The sequence below is a fragment of the Terrapene carolina genome, unplaced genomic scaffold (genome assembly GCF_002925995.2).
Source record: "Terrapene carolina triunguis isolate 2854851 unplaced genomic scaffold, T_m_triunguis-2.0 Scaffold629, whole genome shotgun sequence".
NCBI lineage: Eukaryota > Metazoa > Chordata > Testudines > Emydidae > Terrapene > Terrapene triunguis.
This window is the reverse complement of record NW_020664980.1, coordinates 19,209,258-19,228,989: the sequence shown is the minus strand read 5'-3', so window position 1 is coordinate 19,228,989 and position 19,732 is coordinate 19,209,258. Positions and strand designations below refer to the sequence as shown.

Below are 19,732 nucleotides of genomic sequence, written 5' to 3'. Positions count from 1 at the left end.
AGAGGGGGTGGCTGGGGGCCTGAGCCCCCCCCCCCCCTCAACACCCCATAGCCCAGCCAGGATCACCCACCAGGGGCAGCTCCAGCCAGCAACACCTCGGCTAGCAGGGATGAGCTCAGGGACCCAGGTCTCCGTGGGAGGAGGGGGGCGGCGTATCTGTGTCCCGCCCCCCCAGCGCAGAAAAGGCCCCCACCTGCGAGGCCTGGGGCAGCCCCCTCCCATAGGAACCCCAAACAGTGCCAGTGCCCCAGGCTCACCCCACAGGACCCCCAGCCTGTTGCCATGTCTGGAGGGGCCCGAGGCCCTGCTCACCTGTGCCTGCGAGAGCTGAGTTGAGAGGAGTCGCCCCCCACCCAGGGACTGCTCCCACCCTGCGAGCTAATGCAGCTGGGCTACTCCAGTCCCAGCCAGGGCTGGTAGGATGGGCCCTGGCAGAGGCCCTGCAGCTCGGGGAGCTGCGGGCGCCCGTCTCTGCCTGGGACGCAGCAGCTCCAGGCCAGTAACAAACCCCACCCAGGCCAGGGTCTCAAGGAGGGGGACCGGCTTGTGTTTGCCCCAGGGCTGAACCCAGAGGACTAGTTCCCTGCCCCGTTGTGCCCCCTGCCTGGCCCCCAGGAACGGGTTTTTCAGCCCGTCTGCCTGCTGAGCTGGGGGGAGATTCAAGCCAGGGAGTGGTGACCTCTGGAGGGGGGAGCTGGAGAAAGGCCGGTGGCCTGGATGACACTGCCAGGGAGCCAGGCGGGGGGGGGGGGGGGGGCAGCAGGTGCCTTTACTGCGAAGGGGGCACGAGGCACTCGGGGGACAGGGATTTGATGGACTCTGGCTGCCCTCCTGTGGGCAGAGGAGGTAGAGCCCTGTCCTGATTGAACACCCAGCTCCAGGGGCCGAGCCAGGCGCTGCCCCCCACAGCGCAGGCAGAGGGTGGGCAGCAGTGTCTGCTCCCGGCCTGCAGCCCCTGTGCTGTCCCATGAGATTCCTTTGCCTGGCAGATCCCAGGGCCAGAACTGCCCAGACCTTAGCACATACCCAGCAGCTGTGGCCTGGTCCAGCTCACACACGCACAGAGTAGCTCCAGGGCTTGTGTGCACAGCTGTGGGCAGCAGGCCCCCGGCGCAGCACTGCTCTCTGCCGAACACGGCGCAGTCACGCACAGCACCAACTCCAGCACTCGGCGGGAGAATCAAACATCCAGGAGATGCACCAGCATGCTGCTAGGCTGGGCCCTGCCAGATCCACCCCCTTCCCCGGCCGCACTGCACTGGCCCTGCAGGACTGGGAGGGGCAAGGACCACGCAGAGCAGAGGCAAATGTGGCTGCCTGGCTTTGGCAGGGGAAGATAGCGAGTCCAGTTAGCCCCGTAGGCCATGGCTGCTAAGCCCTAGCCCACTCCTTGACCCAAAGCCCCAGTGGCCGAGGACCATGGCTTGGGGGAGTTGCCAAGAGCAGGCCCTGGGCTCCAGGACTGACGCTCACGGTGTGGAAGCGAGTTGAAATGTGGACAGTTGCAAAGGGTGGTGACGGCAGACCAGCCGCCAGCTCATGCCAAGGTGCCCCCGTCTCCCCTGAACATGGACATGGACAGCCCGAGCAACCTGGCTCACCAGACACGTATCAGAATGAGCAGAAGGGGGTTAGTGTTTCGGCTTAGGCGTGTGCATTGCAGCCTGCGTTAATCTCACTTGTAACAGCTGCAGCTCATAGGCCAAGGCGATAGTGGAGTGTTGGAGTGAAATTCACCAGATAGGAGGGGCATTAACTGGTGAGAAGGGCTGGTTCCCCACAGGTGCCAGGTCCACCCCACAGGGAAGGCCCAGCGACACCAGAGGGACAAGAGTAGAATATTAAAGGGAACAAGACTTGGTTGTTTTCTTCCCCCACCCCCATAAGAACGGCCGTACTGGGTCAGACCAAAGGTCCATCTAGCCCAGTATCCTGTCTGCTGACAGTGGGCAATGCCAGGTGTCCCAGAGGGAGTGAACCTAACAGGTAATGATCAAGTGATCTCTCTCCTGCCATCCATCTCCACCCTCTGACAGAGTCTAGGGACACCATTCCTGACCCATCATGGCTAATAGCCATTAATGGACTTAACCTCCATGAATTTATCCAGTTCTCTTTTAAACCCTGTTATAGTCCTAGCCTTCACAACCTCCTCAGGCAAGGAGTTCCACAGGTTGACTGTGCGCTGTGTGAAGAACTTCCTTTTATTTGTTTTAAACCTGCTGCCTATTAATTTCATTTGGTGGCCCCTAGTTCTTGTATTATGGGAATAAGTAAATAACTTTTCCTTATCTACTTTCTCCACATCACTCATGGTTTTATATCTCTATCATATTGCCCCTTAGTCTCCTCTTTTCCAAGATGAAGAGTCCTAGCCTCTTTAATCTCTCCTCATATGGGACACGTTCCAAACCCCTAATCATAGACTCACAGAATATCAGGGTTGGAAAGGACCTCAGGAGGTATCTAGTCCAACCCCCTGCTCAAAGCAGGACCAATCCCCAATTTTTGCCCCAGATCCCTAAATGGCCCCCTCAAGGATTGAACTCACAACCCTGGGTTTAGCAGGCCAATGCTCAAACCACTGAGATGAGGCAACCATATCTGTACGCAGTATTCAAGATGTGGGCGTACCATCGATTTATATAAGGGCAATAATATATTCTCTGTCTTATTCTCTATGCCTTTTTAATGATTCCTAACATCCTGTTTGCTTTTTTGACTGCTGCTGCACACTGCGCGGACATCTTCAGAGAACTACCCACAATGACTCCAAGATCTTTCCAAATTAGTTGTAGCTAAATTAGCCCCCATCATATTGTATGTAGAGTTGGGGTTATTTTTCTCCAATGTGCATTACATCCCCCTGCCCCCCCCGAGTCTTGCAAGTGAATTCCTCCCAGCAGGAGGGGGAAGGGCCTGAGGAAACGGAGGTGATTGCAACTTGGGCTCCAGGGCCAAGGCATACTAGGCATTGGCCAAAGAGCCCTGGTGCTGGACAGAGCTCGCTTATGACAGGAGCTGATCCCTGCTGAAGCTTCACCTGGGAACTCACTGGTGAGAGTTCACCTGCTTCAATCTTGTGAATAACTCCTTTCTTTTCCCTGGATAATAAACGTGTAAATAATTACAGGCTTGGCTACAAGCCTTGTCCTTGCGGTGAGATCTAGGGGGCAATGGCCTGGGGTAAGCAACTGGCCCTCGGGGAGTGAGAGCAGCCGGAACAGAGCTGAGATTCTTGGTGTAAGGGACCATCAGAGCGGCACACCCAGGGGCCTGGCTGACTCCATGGCCAGGCTAGGGTAGGGACGGAGAAGTTTACACTGGGGGGCTGGTTGGGGAAGTCTCAGCAGAGAACTCACAGCCAATTTTGGGTCTGTGCCCCGAGAGCATCTCCTCAGGCAGGCTTTCCGCCCCGAGGCTGCAGGCACTGGGCTGGCTGAGTTACAGATCTCTCCCTGGCCAGCACTTTCAGCTCCAGCCCTGCAGAGCGAGCCCAGGGACCTCAGCTGGCTGCAGTAAGGCCCAATGGGAACCTAGCTGGCAGCAGCCCCTTGCAAGCCTTGGCTCGGCGGTCAGGCCGTTAATAAGCTAATCACAGGGGTGACAGTACAGCCTCCTGCCCCTGGTGGAGCAGCGTTTCTCCATGGAGCAGGCTTCCTTCCCCCTGGCAGCGTGGGGAGCCCCAGGGGACCTGCCCCAGCAGCAGCAAAGTGCCCAGAGTGCTGTAGAAATGCTCCTACACCCCCCCTCCCCCGGAGGGAGACAGCCAGGGAAACACGCAGGTTAAGTGACACCCAGTCCCAGCTCTGCACTGGGCCAGGAGGCCCTACTGGAGGCTGGCTCTAGGCAGCTGCCAGCGATAACCGTCCACTGGGGAAGCAAGTGCTCAGGATACTGAGCATGGGGGATCCTCGCATTTTTCCCCAAGCTCCCCTGCCAGCAGGGAATTTGCACGGACAGGACAGCTTGATATGGACTCTGCACCAGCCCAATACACAGACATGCAGCCCCCAGCACAGGGCCGGGCCTAGCCACTGCTGCAGCTCTTAGCCATGAGCAGCTGGCACATGCCCAGCTAGGTTCCAACAGGGGATGTGGGGCACATGGGAGACCTGCTCCCGCGCTCCGGGCCAGTCTCAGTGCTCAGCCGGAGGCAGGCACTGGGGTTACCTGCCATAAGACTGTCCTGGCCCTAGAGGTGAGGGAGCTGCCAGCTGGTCGCAGACACTCCCTGCTCAATTTCACCTCCTTCAGCAAGGATGGCTGAATTGTGACCTGGAACGTACAGAAGCAAGACATCAGCCAGCCCTTCAGTGCAGCATGGCGCCCGGCTTTGACATGGCAGCTGCATACCCCAATACCTGGGCAGTGCTGGCATCTCCTGTGCTGAGCCCGAGGCAGAAGGGCTGCGTAACCAGCTCGCACTAGGCCTGGGCTGAGGGAAAACACCAGCTCTCCCCCTCCTCTGCTGCATCCAGACATTCACAGGCAAGCGCTGTGGAGCAGCACCTTGATGCGGATGGAGTTCTGGAGGATGCTGTTCCTTGGACAGACTTCACACAGGATGTTGATGCTGGCCTGGAGCCCGACTGCCGCAAACAGCACAAAAGCTAAAGCAATTTAGCCGTGTCCCCTTCCTCCTGCACCTGCCAGGGGAGCTCAACCCCCCCCCGAAGGGCCCCGGGGGGGGGGGGGGGTAGAGAACGACTAGGTGGGCGCCTTGCCTTGGCTTCCCATGACGACGGCTGGGTGACGGGACCAGGTCTGCTTTGAACAATGAACTGAGCTGGACCGTGCTGGGCCCCACGCTGTGGCTGTGAAAGATGCCGTGGTACTCAAAGAGTTGCGACGTGGACTCTGCTGTGCCAGCCACGTGGAACCAGTGTCCTCACAGCTTCCCAATGCAACTCTGTGACAGTCACGCTGGCTAAGACGTGCTCTTACCTTGTGGTGATAGCTACTAAAGCAAGTTTCACCCTATAGACTTGTATGGTGCTTGGGAATCCACCCAGGGGAAAGAGACCTTGTGACCCTGCTAAGCTGCTCCCCCTTTCACCAGGGGCCCTAGCTCCGACCCCCACTGTTTACATAGGAGAGAGGAGGGCTCCGACGCCAACAGGAGGTAGATGTCAGGGGCTTGGCTTAAACTGGCGGGGACCCCTGCTGCCCCCTCAGCACAGCTGCTCTGTAGCATTCTGGAGTTGCAAGGGTCAGACCCTGAGCTGTAACAAGGATGCTGAGGAGATCCCGAGTTCCCCATGTGCTGTCTGTCTGTGCCACCCCAGGGCAAGTCTGCAGCATAGGCAGAGCAGTCACTTTCCAATCCTGCAGTATTTCCATGGGGCAGAGTTCTTCCCATCCCTGAGCAGCTCCAGACCCCTGCAACCACGTCTGTATTAGAACAAGCCACCTCTGACTCCGGGGATACCCCTGTGCTGTGTCTGCACTCACTACGCCAGGCTCACCCCTCGGGGGCAGCAAAGCATCCTGGGAACCAACTTGCTCTAGCCAGAGACTCCAAGGCAGCAAGTCCCAAGCTCCCCTACCAATTCCGGGCTGGGGAGACAATGGAACAGAGACACCGAAAAGGAGAATCCTGCTTTACACTCTCAGACAAGGCAGCGGGTGGGTGTTTTTTTCAAATGGGCATGAAGCAAATGGAAATGCATGGAAGTCAGCCCATCCCTCTCCCCAGCTGAGCCAGTGTGAAGATCAAGTTATCACAGTACTGGTATTTGCCTGTCCTTCAAGCTGTGAAACACTTTCTTATCAAGACATTGCCTCTTAGCTACCACAAATAAAATGCAGTTCAGGGCAGGATAATCCAGATTCTACACTCAGAGCAAAGCAAGGAAGCCACCCCATTCCCCCTCTGCTCTCTCATATATTGCACATGCCCATTGTGTGCCGTGCTGTCAAGGTTAGAACATACACCTGGCCTACACGACAAGGCCTCAGCATAGTGCCGAGCCCTGAAGAATCAAGGCCAGTTAAAGGAAGGCTCTACCCAGCCGGAGTCTGGTAGATCAGGATACCTGCCTGACCCATCAGTCATGGATAAACTAGCTGCCTCACACTGCAGGGCATACGCTGAGTGGCAGCACCTCGCAGAGGAATGCTGCTGTCACAACACAGGGCCCATCTGTTATTTGATATGCAGAGCAGCTGGCAAGCTCTACGCCTGGGCATAGCCAGGCAGGAATGAGGAGAGAGACTGGACTAGGCTAAGTCTAGTCCCTTGATGCACAAGAACATTGTCCCGCTGTGAGTGGGACGTACACATGCTGAACACCAGCACAGCTGTGCTGTCTGTCCCACCACACGCCGCCTCAAGCCTGGGAAGAATAGGACGTATTCTCTTGCAACTGCCCAGGCCAACCCAGCCAGGAAACACATTTAGCACAAGTTTTGCAACAGTGAAAGGGGAAGCAGCTTCCAGATTTGGACTCTCCCTTAACGCACCCAGTGGCTGCCCTGGCTGGCAACCAGCTACAGGTCATCACCCCACAGCAGCAGTGTAAGAAAACCCATCACTGACTGGGTTTCAGCCCCAATATGCCCTGGGCTGCAGTAACCCAAGATGGCAGGCTGACAAAGATACACTTTGGCTGACCAGTGTGGCTCTCCCCAGCCTGCTTTTCTGCCACGGGTATGAACACGAACTGCAACAGCAAATACATACACACACACGACACACAAACAGTAACACTCTATTGAGAGCTTATCCTGGGGAAACAGCAGCTACATAGACACTGGGTATCAGACAAGGCAGCACTGGCAGTGAGTTGTACCCCAGACTGGGCGGGAGCAGAGCCGCACACTGCTCCCGTGATGCTGGTGTTAACGCACAGTGCCTGCCTGCCGCCAGGCACTCTGGAGACTGGCACAATGAGACTAGAGCTAGCTAGAAAGCAGCACAGTATGGGAGTGTGCACAATGCACAGTGTTTCCTTCAGTCTGTTAGCGTTTACTGCTCATTAGTGAGTCTGACGTTTGGACGGGCTCTTCGGGACACTAAGCAGCCTACAGGCGCCTGAGTACGGCAGGACTGGGAAGCGCTAGGCAGAGCAGCAGCCGCCTATTCTAGTGTGAACGCAGGTTAGGCTGCCGAGGAGAGCTGCAGCCTGGATTGGGGGCGGGGAAGGTGCTAGCTCAGAGATTAGCATCCAACGTGGTCCCCTTGCTTTGTGTGTTCACTTCCCTGGTGCTGGTCACCTTGGATACGTCTTGGAGCCCAGGCCAGCTCCCAGTCTTATGCTAACGTGAGCTGCTTCACACAGGGCTCAGGGAGAAAGTCAATGGCCTGGATTCTTAATCCCAACCACCTGAGAAGCGGTGCCTCCACAAAGCAGTAACGCCTCTAGCCCAACCACCACTCCCCCCAGCCTTGGCATACGTACAGCATCCACAGCTGTAACACTCCCGCCCATCGGCCCAGGAAGTCACTGTCCAAATGCGTCGCAGAGGCTGGGCATATCTCTCTCCTGTAGAGAAATGGATGTCAGCAGCACGACAGACCTAAACAAGATGCGGGAAGCCCCAGGATCCAACACAAGCCTCACGAGAGATGAGATGAGGGAGGACAGCCAGACGGGGGCTTGCCAAGGCCTGGTATAGGGAAGGGGTGTCAGACAGAACACGTGGACAGCCCAGCTGGGAGTGTGCAGCAGCTTAGCAGAGACTAAAAGGAAAATACCTCAACTGAAGGAAAAAATACCACACAAATGTGATCTGAGATTCAAAGCCACCTTAGCCCTTCCTTCGGGGGTCTCCTCTACCGAGTCTGGGAGCATTCTCCCAAGGAGCTCAGCCTTGCTAGCACCACGTCAAGATTTGCTACCAGCTTTAGGTTCTGAATGAAGAACACCTGATTCACCCATTTCCTCTACCAGACGGACATGAACGTTTGACATAAAAGAAACTTGTGCAAGGAGGGTTTGAAAGTTTCCTTCCTTTCAAGTGAAAAGCGACAGGAGTGGAGGCCAATGGGGTCCTGAGAGTTCTCTGGAGACCCAGCAGCTTGTACTTTCTACTTCTTCGAGGGCCCCGCCAGCTCCCTGTTTGAGTAGCAGGGTTTGTATGCCATACATAGTAACTATGGAAAGAGACCATTAATCTGACACTCCAGAACCAACATCTGCAGAACTACAGAAAAGCCCTACTGGCACTCAGTGGACCAAGAAACTTTGTGCACAAACCCAACTGGGGGAGGGGGGCAGGAAGAAACACGGCTCTAGGATTTCCCAGTCTAAGCCTGGGCAAGGCTAATCTGTCGGTGTAGCGAAGCGTCCAATCCACACCTCATCTCCTAGCCATTGCCCTATGAGAGCCGGGAGCCTTCCTTCGGTGACAGATACCCCCTGGCACAGGGTGTTGGCTCATCGGACGCAGGAATTCCATGCTGTTTGTTCTAGGTGAGGGAGGAGGTGTCCTTGAGACAGGCTGTTTGCGGCTGTTGGACCCTGCCTGTACCAGACACATCCTCGCCCCACCAGCCACACAGGAAGAGACTGCACAATGAGAACCGCTCTTGGGGAGCGAGGTCCTGCTGTCCAACGTCTGCTTCTGCTGGATCCTTCGTCAAAGAGACGTCCAGCCCTGGGGCTGATCGACAGGCGCACACAGGAGGGAACGGCTTTGCTTATCCAGAGGGATAATGAAGCCACTGTGGGCTGGCAAAGAATGCTCGTTCTTGGGCCCCTGACAGCTCCAAGAACAAGGCTGCAGATTGCTCTAGAAGTCCTGGCTGAAGTAACTGTAGCCCCCAGGGGCAGTTGACTCCTCCCGAACATACTGCTGCCTTGGGAACCGTCCTACGCTGGGCACTGCTCCTGGCATCCTGCACAGTGAATGGAGGGGAAGAAAGGGAGAGTAGACATAGTCAGAACCACTCTGGAGTCGGTCAGCTATCATTGCAAAACAAACACTGCCATCATTAGCCACGCCCCTACTGCAGCTGGGCAGCATGCTTACATCAAGGCAATGTGCTTTCAAGTGACCTATTTACAGAACTACGCACAAATGTCAGCACCCAGTACTTGTTAGCTACCGTGTGTTTACAGCGCCACTCGAATGTCTGTCGAGTGTTTCCATTATAAACCAAGTTTCCTTGTTTTCTTCTCAGTTAGGTTGTAGAATCCAACTTGGAGCTGGCAGCAGCAGACCAATAGCCGCTTAAAATAGATCAGTTACAATGGCCGCAAAGACTGGCAACCCCGGAATTTGTGCTCCCGGGAGCTAAAAGCAGCTTACTGCTGAACTACACTGTTGTAAGGGTTTTTTTCTGTAATGGGGATAATTATTGCTCTGCGTCACTAGAGAAAGAGCAGAGTTTTTCTGGACACATTTCGTGACATTGTTCTTTGGACTAGCACTGAAGGGCCCTGTGTGGTGGTAGACAAGCGTCTTTGTGGGTGTTCTAAGCTACAGAAAGGTAGATGTATGCAGTGTAAGGAGTTGGAGTGGGTCCCACTTGTGTTTTCTGTGAAGAACGTCGCAGATTTGAGGGCTCTACAAAATGGTTACCAACATTTAAGAAGTCACTAAAAGAAGCCCTGGCTTAAAAGTGCCAGCAGGTGTTAGCCCTATTTCAGCAGCAGAGGCGGTGGAGCTCATTCGCAATGCACATCCCACCCCTCTGCCTGGAAGTGCAATGCCCCAGTGCAAGCAGCCAGCTCCAGCTCACCAAGTGCACACGGAACACGCGCTGGTGAAGGATGTGTGAGACCACAAGCACCCACATTCCAATTGGAGGGAGTCACCAACGGCCTCCTGCCCCCCCAAAGTGTCCTGAGCTTGTACAAATGCAAACAGGGTCAGAACGAAGGCCAAAATGCTGGGCAGGCGGAGCACTGCAAAGGCTGGGCACCTCCTCAGCGCAGCGTCCTGCCTTGCGACACTGTCAAACCTTTCTGTCAGAGGAGTTTGCCTGTGCTGGAGTATTCCCCCCGTAACAAAACCCGTGGAGGGGCTGCTATTCCCTATGGTACAGAAAGGGGGGTGAAGCACCTTCCTCTGCCTGTCCCCATTCCCAGATCTTTCCGAGCATCTCTGGGACACGTGGTTGGACAGCAGGTTTCCACCATGGAGATTTCCTACTACTGAGCTCCCCTCCCTTTCTAAGGAACACTTCACCCTCCCAGTTTGGCTTCGTTATGAGCACCCTCTAATTTAAAGCTCAGAATCAGGGCTCCCAAATGTTTGTGGTATAATTTATACAATGTTTGCCTAGCAGCCTATGCTTGTGGAAATCGTTCTCAGGTCAGTAACACACTAGATAGAGCAGGTAATTTGGTGTGCCTGGTTACAGTACACTTAGTGCTACTGTCTGAGACTGAATGTAGCAACTCCAGGCAGGGCAGCAGAAAAAGTTGGAGCGGCAAACAGCTCTCCAGCTAGGTTCTCTTCATATCAAAAGCTTTATTGCTCCAGAAATGTTGCTCGACGGAAGGCTAGACAACTTGACCTCAAACGTCCATGCATATGGGACATCTGCCTGATGTTATATGGCTTACTTATACAGACACTCCCCGACTTACGCAAGTGCTCCATTCCGGAACACCTTGCGTAAGTCGAATTTTGCGAAGTTGGGAATGTATACGACAATTATGCAAAAAAAAAAAAAGTACGGAACTTTTCCCATAAGTCCGGATTTGCGTAACCCGGGGAGCGTCTGTACAGCCAACCCGCTCATCAGTTGCTTGGTGTTTTTGGTTCACAGCTGGCAAACAGCTCTCATATGTAGGGCCCTACCAAATTCATGGTCCATTTTCGTCAATTTCAGAGTCATAGGATTTTAAACATAGTAAATTTCATGATTTCAGCTATTTAAATTTGAAATTTCATGGTGTTGTAATTGTAGGGGTCCTGACCCAAAAAGGAGTGGGGGGGAGGGGAGAAGAGAGGAAGGAGAGTCACAAGGTTATTGTGGGGGGAGGGTGGCCACACTGCTACCCTTACTTCTGCACTACTGCAGGCAGCAGCACTGCCTTCAGAGCTGGGCGGCTGGAGAGCGGCGGCTGCTGGCCAGGAGCCCAGCTCTGAAAGCAGAGCCCCGCCAGCAGCAGCACAGAAGTAAGGACGTCATGGTACAGTATTGCCACCCTCACTTCTGCGCTGCTGCCTGCAGAGCTGAGCTCTCAGTCAGCAACCGCCACTCTCCAACTACCCAGCGCTGAAGGCAGCAGCGACGAAGGGTGGCATGGTGTGGTATTGCCACTCTTACTTCTGTGCTGCTGTTGGCAGGGCGCTGCCTTCAAAGCTGGGCAGCGGGCCAACAGTCGCCGCTCTCAAGGCAGTGCAGAAGTAAGGGTGGCAATACCACAATCCCCCCTAAAATAACCTTGTGACCCCCCTGCAACTCCCTTTTGAGTCAGGACTCCCAATTTGAGAAACGCTGGTCTCCCCCGTGAAATTGGTAGAGTATAGGGTAAAACCACATAAAAGACCAGATTTCATGGTCCGTGACGAATTTTTCAAGGCCGTGAATTTGGTAGGGCCCTACTCCTATGCTAGTGTGGCACCACGGATTGGCCTGTAGGGGGAGCTCTCTAAGCAAAACTGACCAGAGTGTAAACTGCAGTGTAGTCGTAGCTGTGTCAGTCCCAGGATGAGACACACAAGGTGGGGGAGGGAATCTTTTATTGGATTAACTTCTGTTGGGGAGAGAGAGAGAGAGAGAGAGAGAGAGACAGACAGACACATGCCTTCAGGCCACACCACTCACTCTACCTTGAATGGTCCCAGACACTAGGTGTTAACTATTGATGCTAAACAATCTGTTCCACCTCGTATTTAGCAGTGACCCTAGGAGCACCTTTTCCAGACTTGAAGAAGAGCTCTGGGTGGCTCAAAAGCCTCTCTCTGACCAACAGAAGCTAGTCCCATAAAAGATTACCCCCCTCCTTGTATCTGTGTAAACAGACACTAGTGGATCTCTGTCTTAAAAGGAAACGCACAAATTTGCACAAAGTGCATCATGTTGGTTGCGAGTCACACTGAACCAGTGCTTCCAATTCAATGGCATGAAATGTAACTATACAATGTAACTACTGCCATTGTAAATGCATTTAAACCAAAGATCACTTACTGATTCTTGTGTTTGAAGCCGCTGATGTGAGCTTGGTACTGCTCTATGGAATTCAGTACTATATTACATGTGTTGCAGGGGTACCCCTTCCCAGCTGAAACAGACATCAATGTTAACAAACAGCTATCCAATCACTTGGTGCCTGAGGTAGAAATAAGCAAGATCAATCAATCAACTGGACACACCAGTGAAACAGTTGCTAAACAGAAATAAATGGCATGTAAAATCCAGCATTCTGATTGGCTGAGGAGATAGAGAGCTTGTTATCTGCCCCCACCAATGGAGCCTTAGCAGAGGCCACAGCCATTTGGGGAAGAGCGTGCCAAGCCAAAACCGTCGTCTCCAATCAGAGGGCAGGTTTCTTCATTATAAAATGCACTAATGTTTGAGATCATTCATGCTCTTTCAATGGCCTGGGGTAGGGTTTGAGAGTTTTCAGTCCAAAATCTGACAGCAATGCCTCTGCAACTCCACTTCTCTCCATCTGTACATCTCAGTTTCCGAGAGGGAACGTTGTAATTTTTCGACTTGAAGGGAAACAGCATCACACAAAATTACATACACAACGTCAAATTTAAGATACAGCATGACACGCTGTAGGCCATCCCTCAGTCACACATTAAGCTCTGTCCTGAAGCATTTGATCTGCAGTTTGTGTATGATTCAAACGTAACTCTTTCCTGTTGGTAGCTGTCCCGGATACATCAGTGCTCTTGGGTAAGATGTCAAACTCCAGCTGGAGTGAGTGTTCTGGAACTTTTACTGGACGTCAGATGCTGAGCACAAGGAAGTGGGATCAGAAGTGGAAAACATGGCACAGTGTAGGCGGCTAGTTCAGGGGACAACTGCACAGAATTTTTTCTAAGATGAAAATTGCTGTGTATGTTCCCAGCTCAGCCCCTCAGGCTGCAAGCTCCTTGGGGCAGGGCCTCACTCTGTTTGCTAAAGTGCCATGCACAAAAATAATAAAAACAGGTATCTTAAGAAACAACTAAGAGGCCAAGAACACACACCTCAGACAACATAACGAAGGGAGAAAAATAGCAGTACAATGACCAACAGCGCGAAGGGCAATGCAGCACACACTCCTTACAATGCTGATGTACTGTCAAGATTTTGGACTGAGGTCATTTAGCTTTGAGAACAGTGATCTGGAGTCAGATTTTAAGAGCCAGAAGGGACCATTACGATCGCCTAGTCTGCACTCCTGCATAACCTAGGCCAGAGAATTTCACTCCACCACACTTCCTTATGGGAAGATACTCAAGTTAAAGCGATTTAAACGGCATCTCTGCCACCCTACACTGGTTGTGTTTAAAGGGAGCTTTTTAAATTGTGAGGTACCTAAAGTTACCAATATGAAAGTGAAGATTTTAGATGTGCCTGCTGGCTAATCAGGTACAGCCCCAAGATAGGCAGTCCAGGGAGATAACTGGAAGGACCATGCGAGGGAAGATGCCAGAGCCTCCACGAAAGAACAGATTTGACTTGGAGCCCAGATTTCATGGAGGGAAGCATGGGTGTATGACATCTGAAAGAGCTAGATAGCAACTGTACAAAGATCCGACAGCTGCAGGAGTTGGACAAAAATAGACAAGAAAGTAGCTCAGATCAATGCCCTTTGTGCTGCATATCAGAGTGGCTCCCGATTGCAGCCCAGACTCTGAAATCGTGTTTCTGAGAGGTTAAATGTAACATGAGATGTGACAGACATTACAGGTGCCTCAAACATCCCATGGAAGATTACAGCACAGTCTCTCTACCCCAAAGATCGCAGGGTCACAGCATCCACCTGCACTGGATAGGGTCAGAATTTAAGTGACTTCACGTTGTCTTTATTTGAGCCACAACAAAAGAATGACACTAAACCAGGGCTCTACTATTAGGGAAGGGGCAGATTTTTAGACCATCAGATCACTCCATTGCCTGGCCACCTCTAGTCGAATGTGGAAATCATGTGCCGTTGGCATCTTTAATCTTACTGCTCCGGGGCAGGGAAGCTGCTTAGTATCAGTGACACCCATTACTTGTTAGTGCCAGCAGTGCCTGAAAGGTGACATGCGAAGGGTTAAAATCTGGGCTTGTGCCCTTTTACATCTCTTTAGAATAGGGCCCGAAATTGAGGTCTATTGAAAAAGATTTTCTTCTGGCTGTTATTTTTTATTTTCGAAGTATCAGGAATGTAAAGTCTGGTTTCTCTGGTGTGAGGAAGTGCAGTGGGAGGCACAGAGGAGTTTATTGTGAGCTTTTAAATACCTTCACTCCATCTTAACAGAGACTCTGACTCAACCCTGTTTATAAATAGCAGTTAAACGAGAACATGATTTTAAACAGACTACAAATCCCTCTCAATAGCTCAGCTTTCCCTCCAGCATGTGCTGGGATGAAGCAAGCACACTACTTCATCAGATCAGACTGGAAAGACTAGTGTCAAAACAGGCAGAAAAACCTGTCACAGTCCCTATGTATGCACCATAGAGCAGCAAGACTAGTACAAGCCCAGTATTTTCTCCCCTGGCAGGGCATCTTGAAAAGTACCTTTGGAGCATCGATTGCCATCTTTATAGTTCCATTTAGAGATCAATCCACTTAGCTAGAAGTTCAACTTGCTCCCAAGATTCCTCGGAATCTTTAAATCTTGAAACTTTACATCTAGACAGACAATAGCCACAACAAAATTTCAACCCCAAGCTAATTACCAACTGCTAAGGTAATACCTCAAGCAATAACAGGAGTTTATAATGGAAACACCAACAATCCTACCTTAAAAAAAAAAGTGTGTAATTTGTTGCAAGTCTCACTCTATTCTCTTCAAAAAGCTGTCAATCCCAAAGCTTTCACACACCCACTGCCACCGCGAGACCCTCCCACCCCATCCTTCAGCCACTTTAGTAAGCTTGGCTGCCCAGGACTCACCCATGGAGGAGGATGCAGGTGCGTCAGAAGTACGACCATAGTGTGCCATCAGCTTGAGTTTGGTCTCTTGCTTTCTGTGTTTCTTGCCTATGTAATGCTGTTTTGCCATGAGCGGATTGTTGAAAGTGGCATGGCAGAGGCTGCAGAACTTGTCTGGGTCAGAAGTGTTCTGGTTCTCCTCGTTGGAAGATACAGCAGAGGGAGGGAAGTTAGCTGGGCATTTCTGTGGAGGCATCGTTACTGTAAAACGAAACAGAACACCAATTACCAATATTCAGAGATGTACAAACTAAGCAGCCAGAGTCAGTCTTTGGAATTTTCAGTTTGTTTCTACAGAGAAGGGCTTTTGACAGAAGTTTTGCTGGAGACTTTTCATTTGGATCTGCATCCATCTCTTCCTTTCATATCCCATAATTAAACACCAAATGGTAAGACAAGTCCGAGTTTCCAAGTTAAATCAGAACTGCAGATCCTCCTTGACATTCACCTGGCCATATCTTGGAGCACAGCAGGTCAACAGTGACATGTTTAAAGAAACTGGAAACAAATCACCTCCCACCCACAAGGATGTCAGTCACTCCCAGCAAATGGAAAAAGGGGACAATACAGAACAGAGCAAACCCTCCCAGAATGCACTTTGAGTCATTTCCTTTCAATGGTACGATATATAAACTGTGTGTGGATCCTGCACCATTAGTCAATAGTAGCCTTGCTGGAACAGGACTGAGCCCGATTAAACGAATTCATAGACAAATGCACACAGTTCCATTGCTGTATGATGGCCACATGCAACGTACTCTTATGCCACAGTGATAGGCACCTTCAAAATATCTGAGCGCGCTCCCCCAGTGAGCTGCCGGAAAGGGACTTGTCTCCTCATGAGCACCCCTGTATAAAGTCTCCTTATCTGACCCAACGGAGGCTCCAAGGGGTAAGAATGCCAGATGGGACCCAGAAGTCGACTCTCTCTGCATGCATTGCACATGGAGAACTAGGCACTCCAGTTGCTCCAAATTAGAATTGCCTTTCTTAAAGCAGGCTTCAGGGCAATGCAAGTCTACAAAACGGACTACCAAAAGGGGAACAGAGTTGTTGGCACGTGTTTCACCAGGCTGCCACATGCTTCTGATTTCTAACAGCACTCGTATCACTAGGAAAGCATTAGCACCCCAATGCCAATGGGTCCAGAGCTGGAGCAAGGTACTCAGCCACCCTCTAATCTAGAAATCATGATGTGAAGGGAGTGGAAAGATCACCTACTTGTGCTGCTCCTCACAGGACACCCATACAAATACTGCAGACAGCCATACCTTCCACTCTGGGGGACTGCTGCTTCAGCTTCAGGTTCTTGGCATGAGTCTTGCCTAAGTAGTGAGACATGGCCACAACGGGAGAGGAAAAGGTCATGTTACAGATGGGGCAGCATTTGTTCCTGTCTTCTCCATTGCTGCTCTCCTGTTCGCAAGAAGGAACATGGACGTTTGAGAATCTGAAGCAATCAGATATATTCAGTTGTCAAGGCCAAGGAATTTGGTGCAGCTTCATACCTTCCTTTGAAGAACAGTGCTCTCATTTCTGACTAGTCTCACTTTCATTGGGAAGTGGCACATTTTGGTAAGCTATTATGACCCAGAGAAGTTGAGGACAAGGTAGTTGGCAGCATTGGTTTAGGTTCCCAGCCTATTCTCTACAAGGTATGGACCAAGCAATACAAGGCATTGCAGCCAACTCTGTCCTCTCTAATTCAAAGCTACTTGACTAGGTTAACAGTGTCTATTTTATTCATGTCTGAACCTACCACCACACACACAGATCCTCCTTTTATACTCCTCCCTGCACTGTATATGCTATGTGGGCATATGCAAGAGGCTGGATTGGAGGTGATTAGGAATTAAAGCTGAAGCAGTGACAAAACTTGAATCTGTTACTCAAACTGCATAATCACCATGCAGACAGATTGTGGGAAATGTGTTGCCTTTACTGCCTTAAAGGCACCGTAAGCACCAGCAATGGGAACTTTGAGTAACAAGAGATCATCTAAAAAAGTAAACTCCCGCAATATAATTAATTCACAGGACATGCTCACTGAAAGTTACATAGTAATTACATTTGTGACTGCTCTTAGTCACCTTTTACGCTCACCTGTCCTTCCAAATGTTGCTTCACAGCAGTACTACTCTCACGGGGGGGTACACATTTGTTTAGGTTGCAGGTGTTCCACACACTGGCTAAGAGGTGTGCTCACTGCAGCAATGTGTAGCAACTAGAGGGCTCAGCTGTCCTCACTAAATTACCCAATCCCAACAATCCTCCCTCTGATGTATTATTCCATATTCCACTGCACCTGTCATGGAATATGTCTGCTAAGTCCCTGTCAATGAAGCACTCCTCAGCCCTTACAGGATGCTAGTCCTCTTCTAGAGCTCTGACCTGGGAGGCCCTGTAGTTTTCTACATTACCTGCTTGGTTTCCAGCTTTATCTTCTTCCCCTGACGGAGCTCCTCCTCGCCGTGAATCGACATGTACCGCCGCACTTTGTTTGCATGTTTTTTGCTCTGGCAGGGAACGAGGAAGAAAATTGGGTTAATGTGCAACAAATATTCTATTCAATTACATCCAAAATAAGAAATCCAGCAACATCTTGCTGCCTGAAGTACCTGGTAATGAGCAAGCTTCTGGGACTCTGAGATGAGCACTGCGCTGCACACTTTACATTGAGCGTCTGTGAAAATGTGGCTGTTCTCTCTGATCATACGATCAACTGTGAAGAACAAAACATGGAAACGTGTTGCAGTTTAGTTTCAAACAAGGTAGCTATGACTTCAGGGTCCAGAGTCTTTTATACTAACACTGTGCCACTACTACCATCTTCAAATATCTGTCACAATAATGTAGTTAGGGGGCCTAGAGTCTTGGATGGGCATCTTTATTATTTTAAATCTATATGAGTAAATAATGTTTTCACCCCTCAGCTCATAGAGAGCCAAGAAGTGCACCCAAATCTACATCTCCCATGCTCTGGTGCTGGACATTTAGAGTAATTCTCCCCCAGGTTCCCAGTCAGGATGAGAGAGCACAGATGCATACAAATCAAGGAGGAAAGAATCACTAAGTCTTGAATCACTTCTTAAAATCCCTTCCCACTCTCGGGAGAAATTCAGATATCACCACCACAACTAAGGGCTAGTCTACACTGGCAGTGCTAGAGCGCTGCCGTGGAGTCACTCCCAGCACTCAGCGCTGGTGCACTGTCTACACTGGTGCTTTACAGTGCTGAAACTTGCTGCACTCAGGGGGGTGTTTTTTTCATGGGGGAGGGATAGCTCAGTTGTTTGAGCATTGGCCTGCTAAACCCAGGGTTGCGAGTTCAATCCTTGAGGGGGCAAAAACCAGTACTTGGTCCTGCTAGTGAAGGCAGGGGGCTGGACTCTCTGACTTTTCAGGGTCCCTTCCAGTTCTGTGAGATAGAACGATCTCCATATATTTAAAGTTGCAGCGCTGTAAAGTACCAGTGTAGACAAGCCCTAAGTAACTTAGGCACCTAATGCATTCTTCTGAGAGAACTAAAAATAGAGATTACCTTGAACCCCACTCTATCCTCAATCCTAAAGCAGACCTCACCTGTAGAGTGAGCAGGGGCTAATAGACATTTTACACCTTTAGTACACTAGTGAATAAGAACAGCCCAATGTTATGGGATGTGCAGCCACAGAAACACAACTCTGATCATTCACACCCCAAGAAAATCCATTGCAGACTATAACAATTCTAAAAATGAAAGAAAAAAAATCCAAGGAACATTTCACTTTGGGAAAACAGTAATTAAATCAGCATGGAAGTGTGAATACCAGGGAAGATTCAACCTTTGCTTCCGATCATCAATCCATGGTCAGTTTAAATATGGCTTCAAAGCTTTCACTAGCCTCCCCCTGTTAGTGAGTCAATGGGCTAAAGACTGTGCAGCGGATATGTCAGACAGAAGATTAAATTCCTCCAGTAAGGCCTGACATGATGTTAGGGAAGAGCAAAGTCATCCCATGGTCAGTGGCATCACGAAGGGGATCTAGGGCTCTCACCCTTTCCAGACTAGCGTCCCCTTTCCGGAGGCGGGTTCGTCTTGCACACCCCCAAGTTACACCTCACTTAAAAACTACTTGCCTACAAAACACAGACGTGCCACAGCCACACTCGTGCTGAAAAGTGTCTGACTTTCTGCTTTTATTATGTACAAATACAACAAACCCACTGGGCTACAGACAGTGTCCTCACACCTCCCGAGCGGTGCGAACGAGTCCGTGAACGGAACGCGAGTCTGTTGTCAAACCAGGCCCGGCCCGAGCTGGGCGGACCCCCCCCCCGAGCTGGGCGGACCCCCGGGCACGGGGGGAGGACGAGCACGCCAGCGCCATGCAGCGGAAGCTGCGCGTTGGAGGAGGTTTGGGGGCAGCCGTGTCGCACCCGCGTCACGGACAGGCCGGGCTCGCTCTTCGCGCCGCCCCGCCAGGCGGCCCCGCCCGGCCCGGGACAGGCGCTAACGCACCGCGCGAGGCCGCGTGTCCCGGCCCGCCCCGGTCCCGCTGCCCCCCGCCCCCCCCCCCCCCCCGCGGAGCGACTCGCCCCGCCCCCCCGCGCGGGGCCCGGACCCACCTGCCTCCTTCCCCACCGGCAAGGCCGCGGCGTCCCCGTTGCTACCCGCCCCGTCCGCCATCTTCTACTAGCGCCCCG

At 51.6% G+C, this 19,732-nt stretch overlaps 1 protein-coding gene across 4 annotated transcripts; it reads right to left on the bottom strand.

Moving 5' to 3' along the window:
• Positions 1-6,578: 6,578 nt before the first annotated feature.
• On the bottom strand, positions 6,579-19,732 carry ZNF346 (zinc finger protein 346). Of its 4 annotated transcripts, XM_024205175.3 has the most exons (7): positions 19,655-19,732; positions 17,665-17,768; positions 17,467-17,562; positions 16,318-16,462; positions 15,008-15,247; positions 12,092-12,185; positions 6,579-8,842 (listed from the first exon to the last, which is right to left on the bottom strand). In XM_024205175.3, exons 1-7 carry the CDS (start codon positions 19,713-19,715, stop codon positions 8,737-8,739), a joined length of 846 nt encoding a protein of 281 aa, XP_024060943.2. In that variant the 5' UTR covers positions 19,716-19,732; the 3' UTR covers positions 6,579-8,736. The 4 variants fall into 4 exon arrangements, with proteins under 4 accessions (XP_024060943.2, XP_024060945.2, XP_024060946.2 ...); XM_024205177.3 differs by lacking the exon at positions 12,092-12,185; XM_024205178.2 differs by lacking the exon at positions 6,579-8,842 and having other exon boundaries at positions 12,103-12,233.

Bases quoted from the DNA above. Each gene is read 5' to 3' on its own strand.
- ZNF346 (XM_024205175.3), bottom strand. From the start codon at position 19,715: ATGGCGGACGGGGCGGGTAGCAACGGGGACGCCGCGGCCTTGCCGGTG. The intron at 16,463-17,466 runs GTAATGTAGAAA...TCTTGCGAACAG, and splicing joins TAAAGCTGGAAACCAAGCAG to GAGAGCAGCAATGGAGAAGA. The intron at 12,186-15,007 runs GTGAGTCCTGGG...TGTCTGTTTCAG, and splicing joins ACCTGCATCCTCCTCCATGG to CTGGGAAGGGGTACCCCTGC.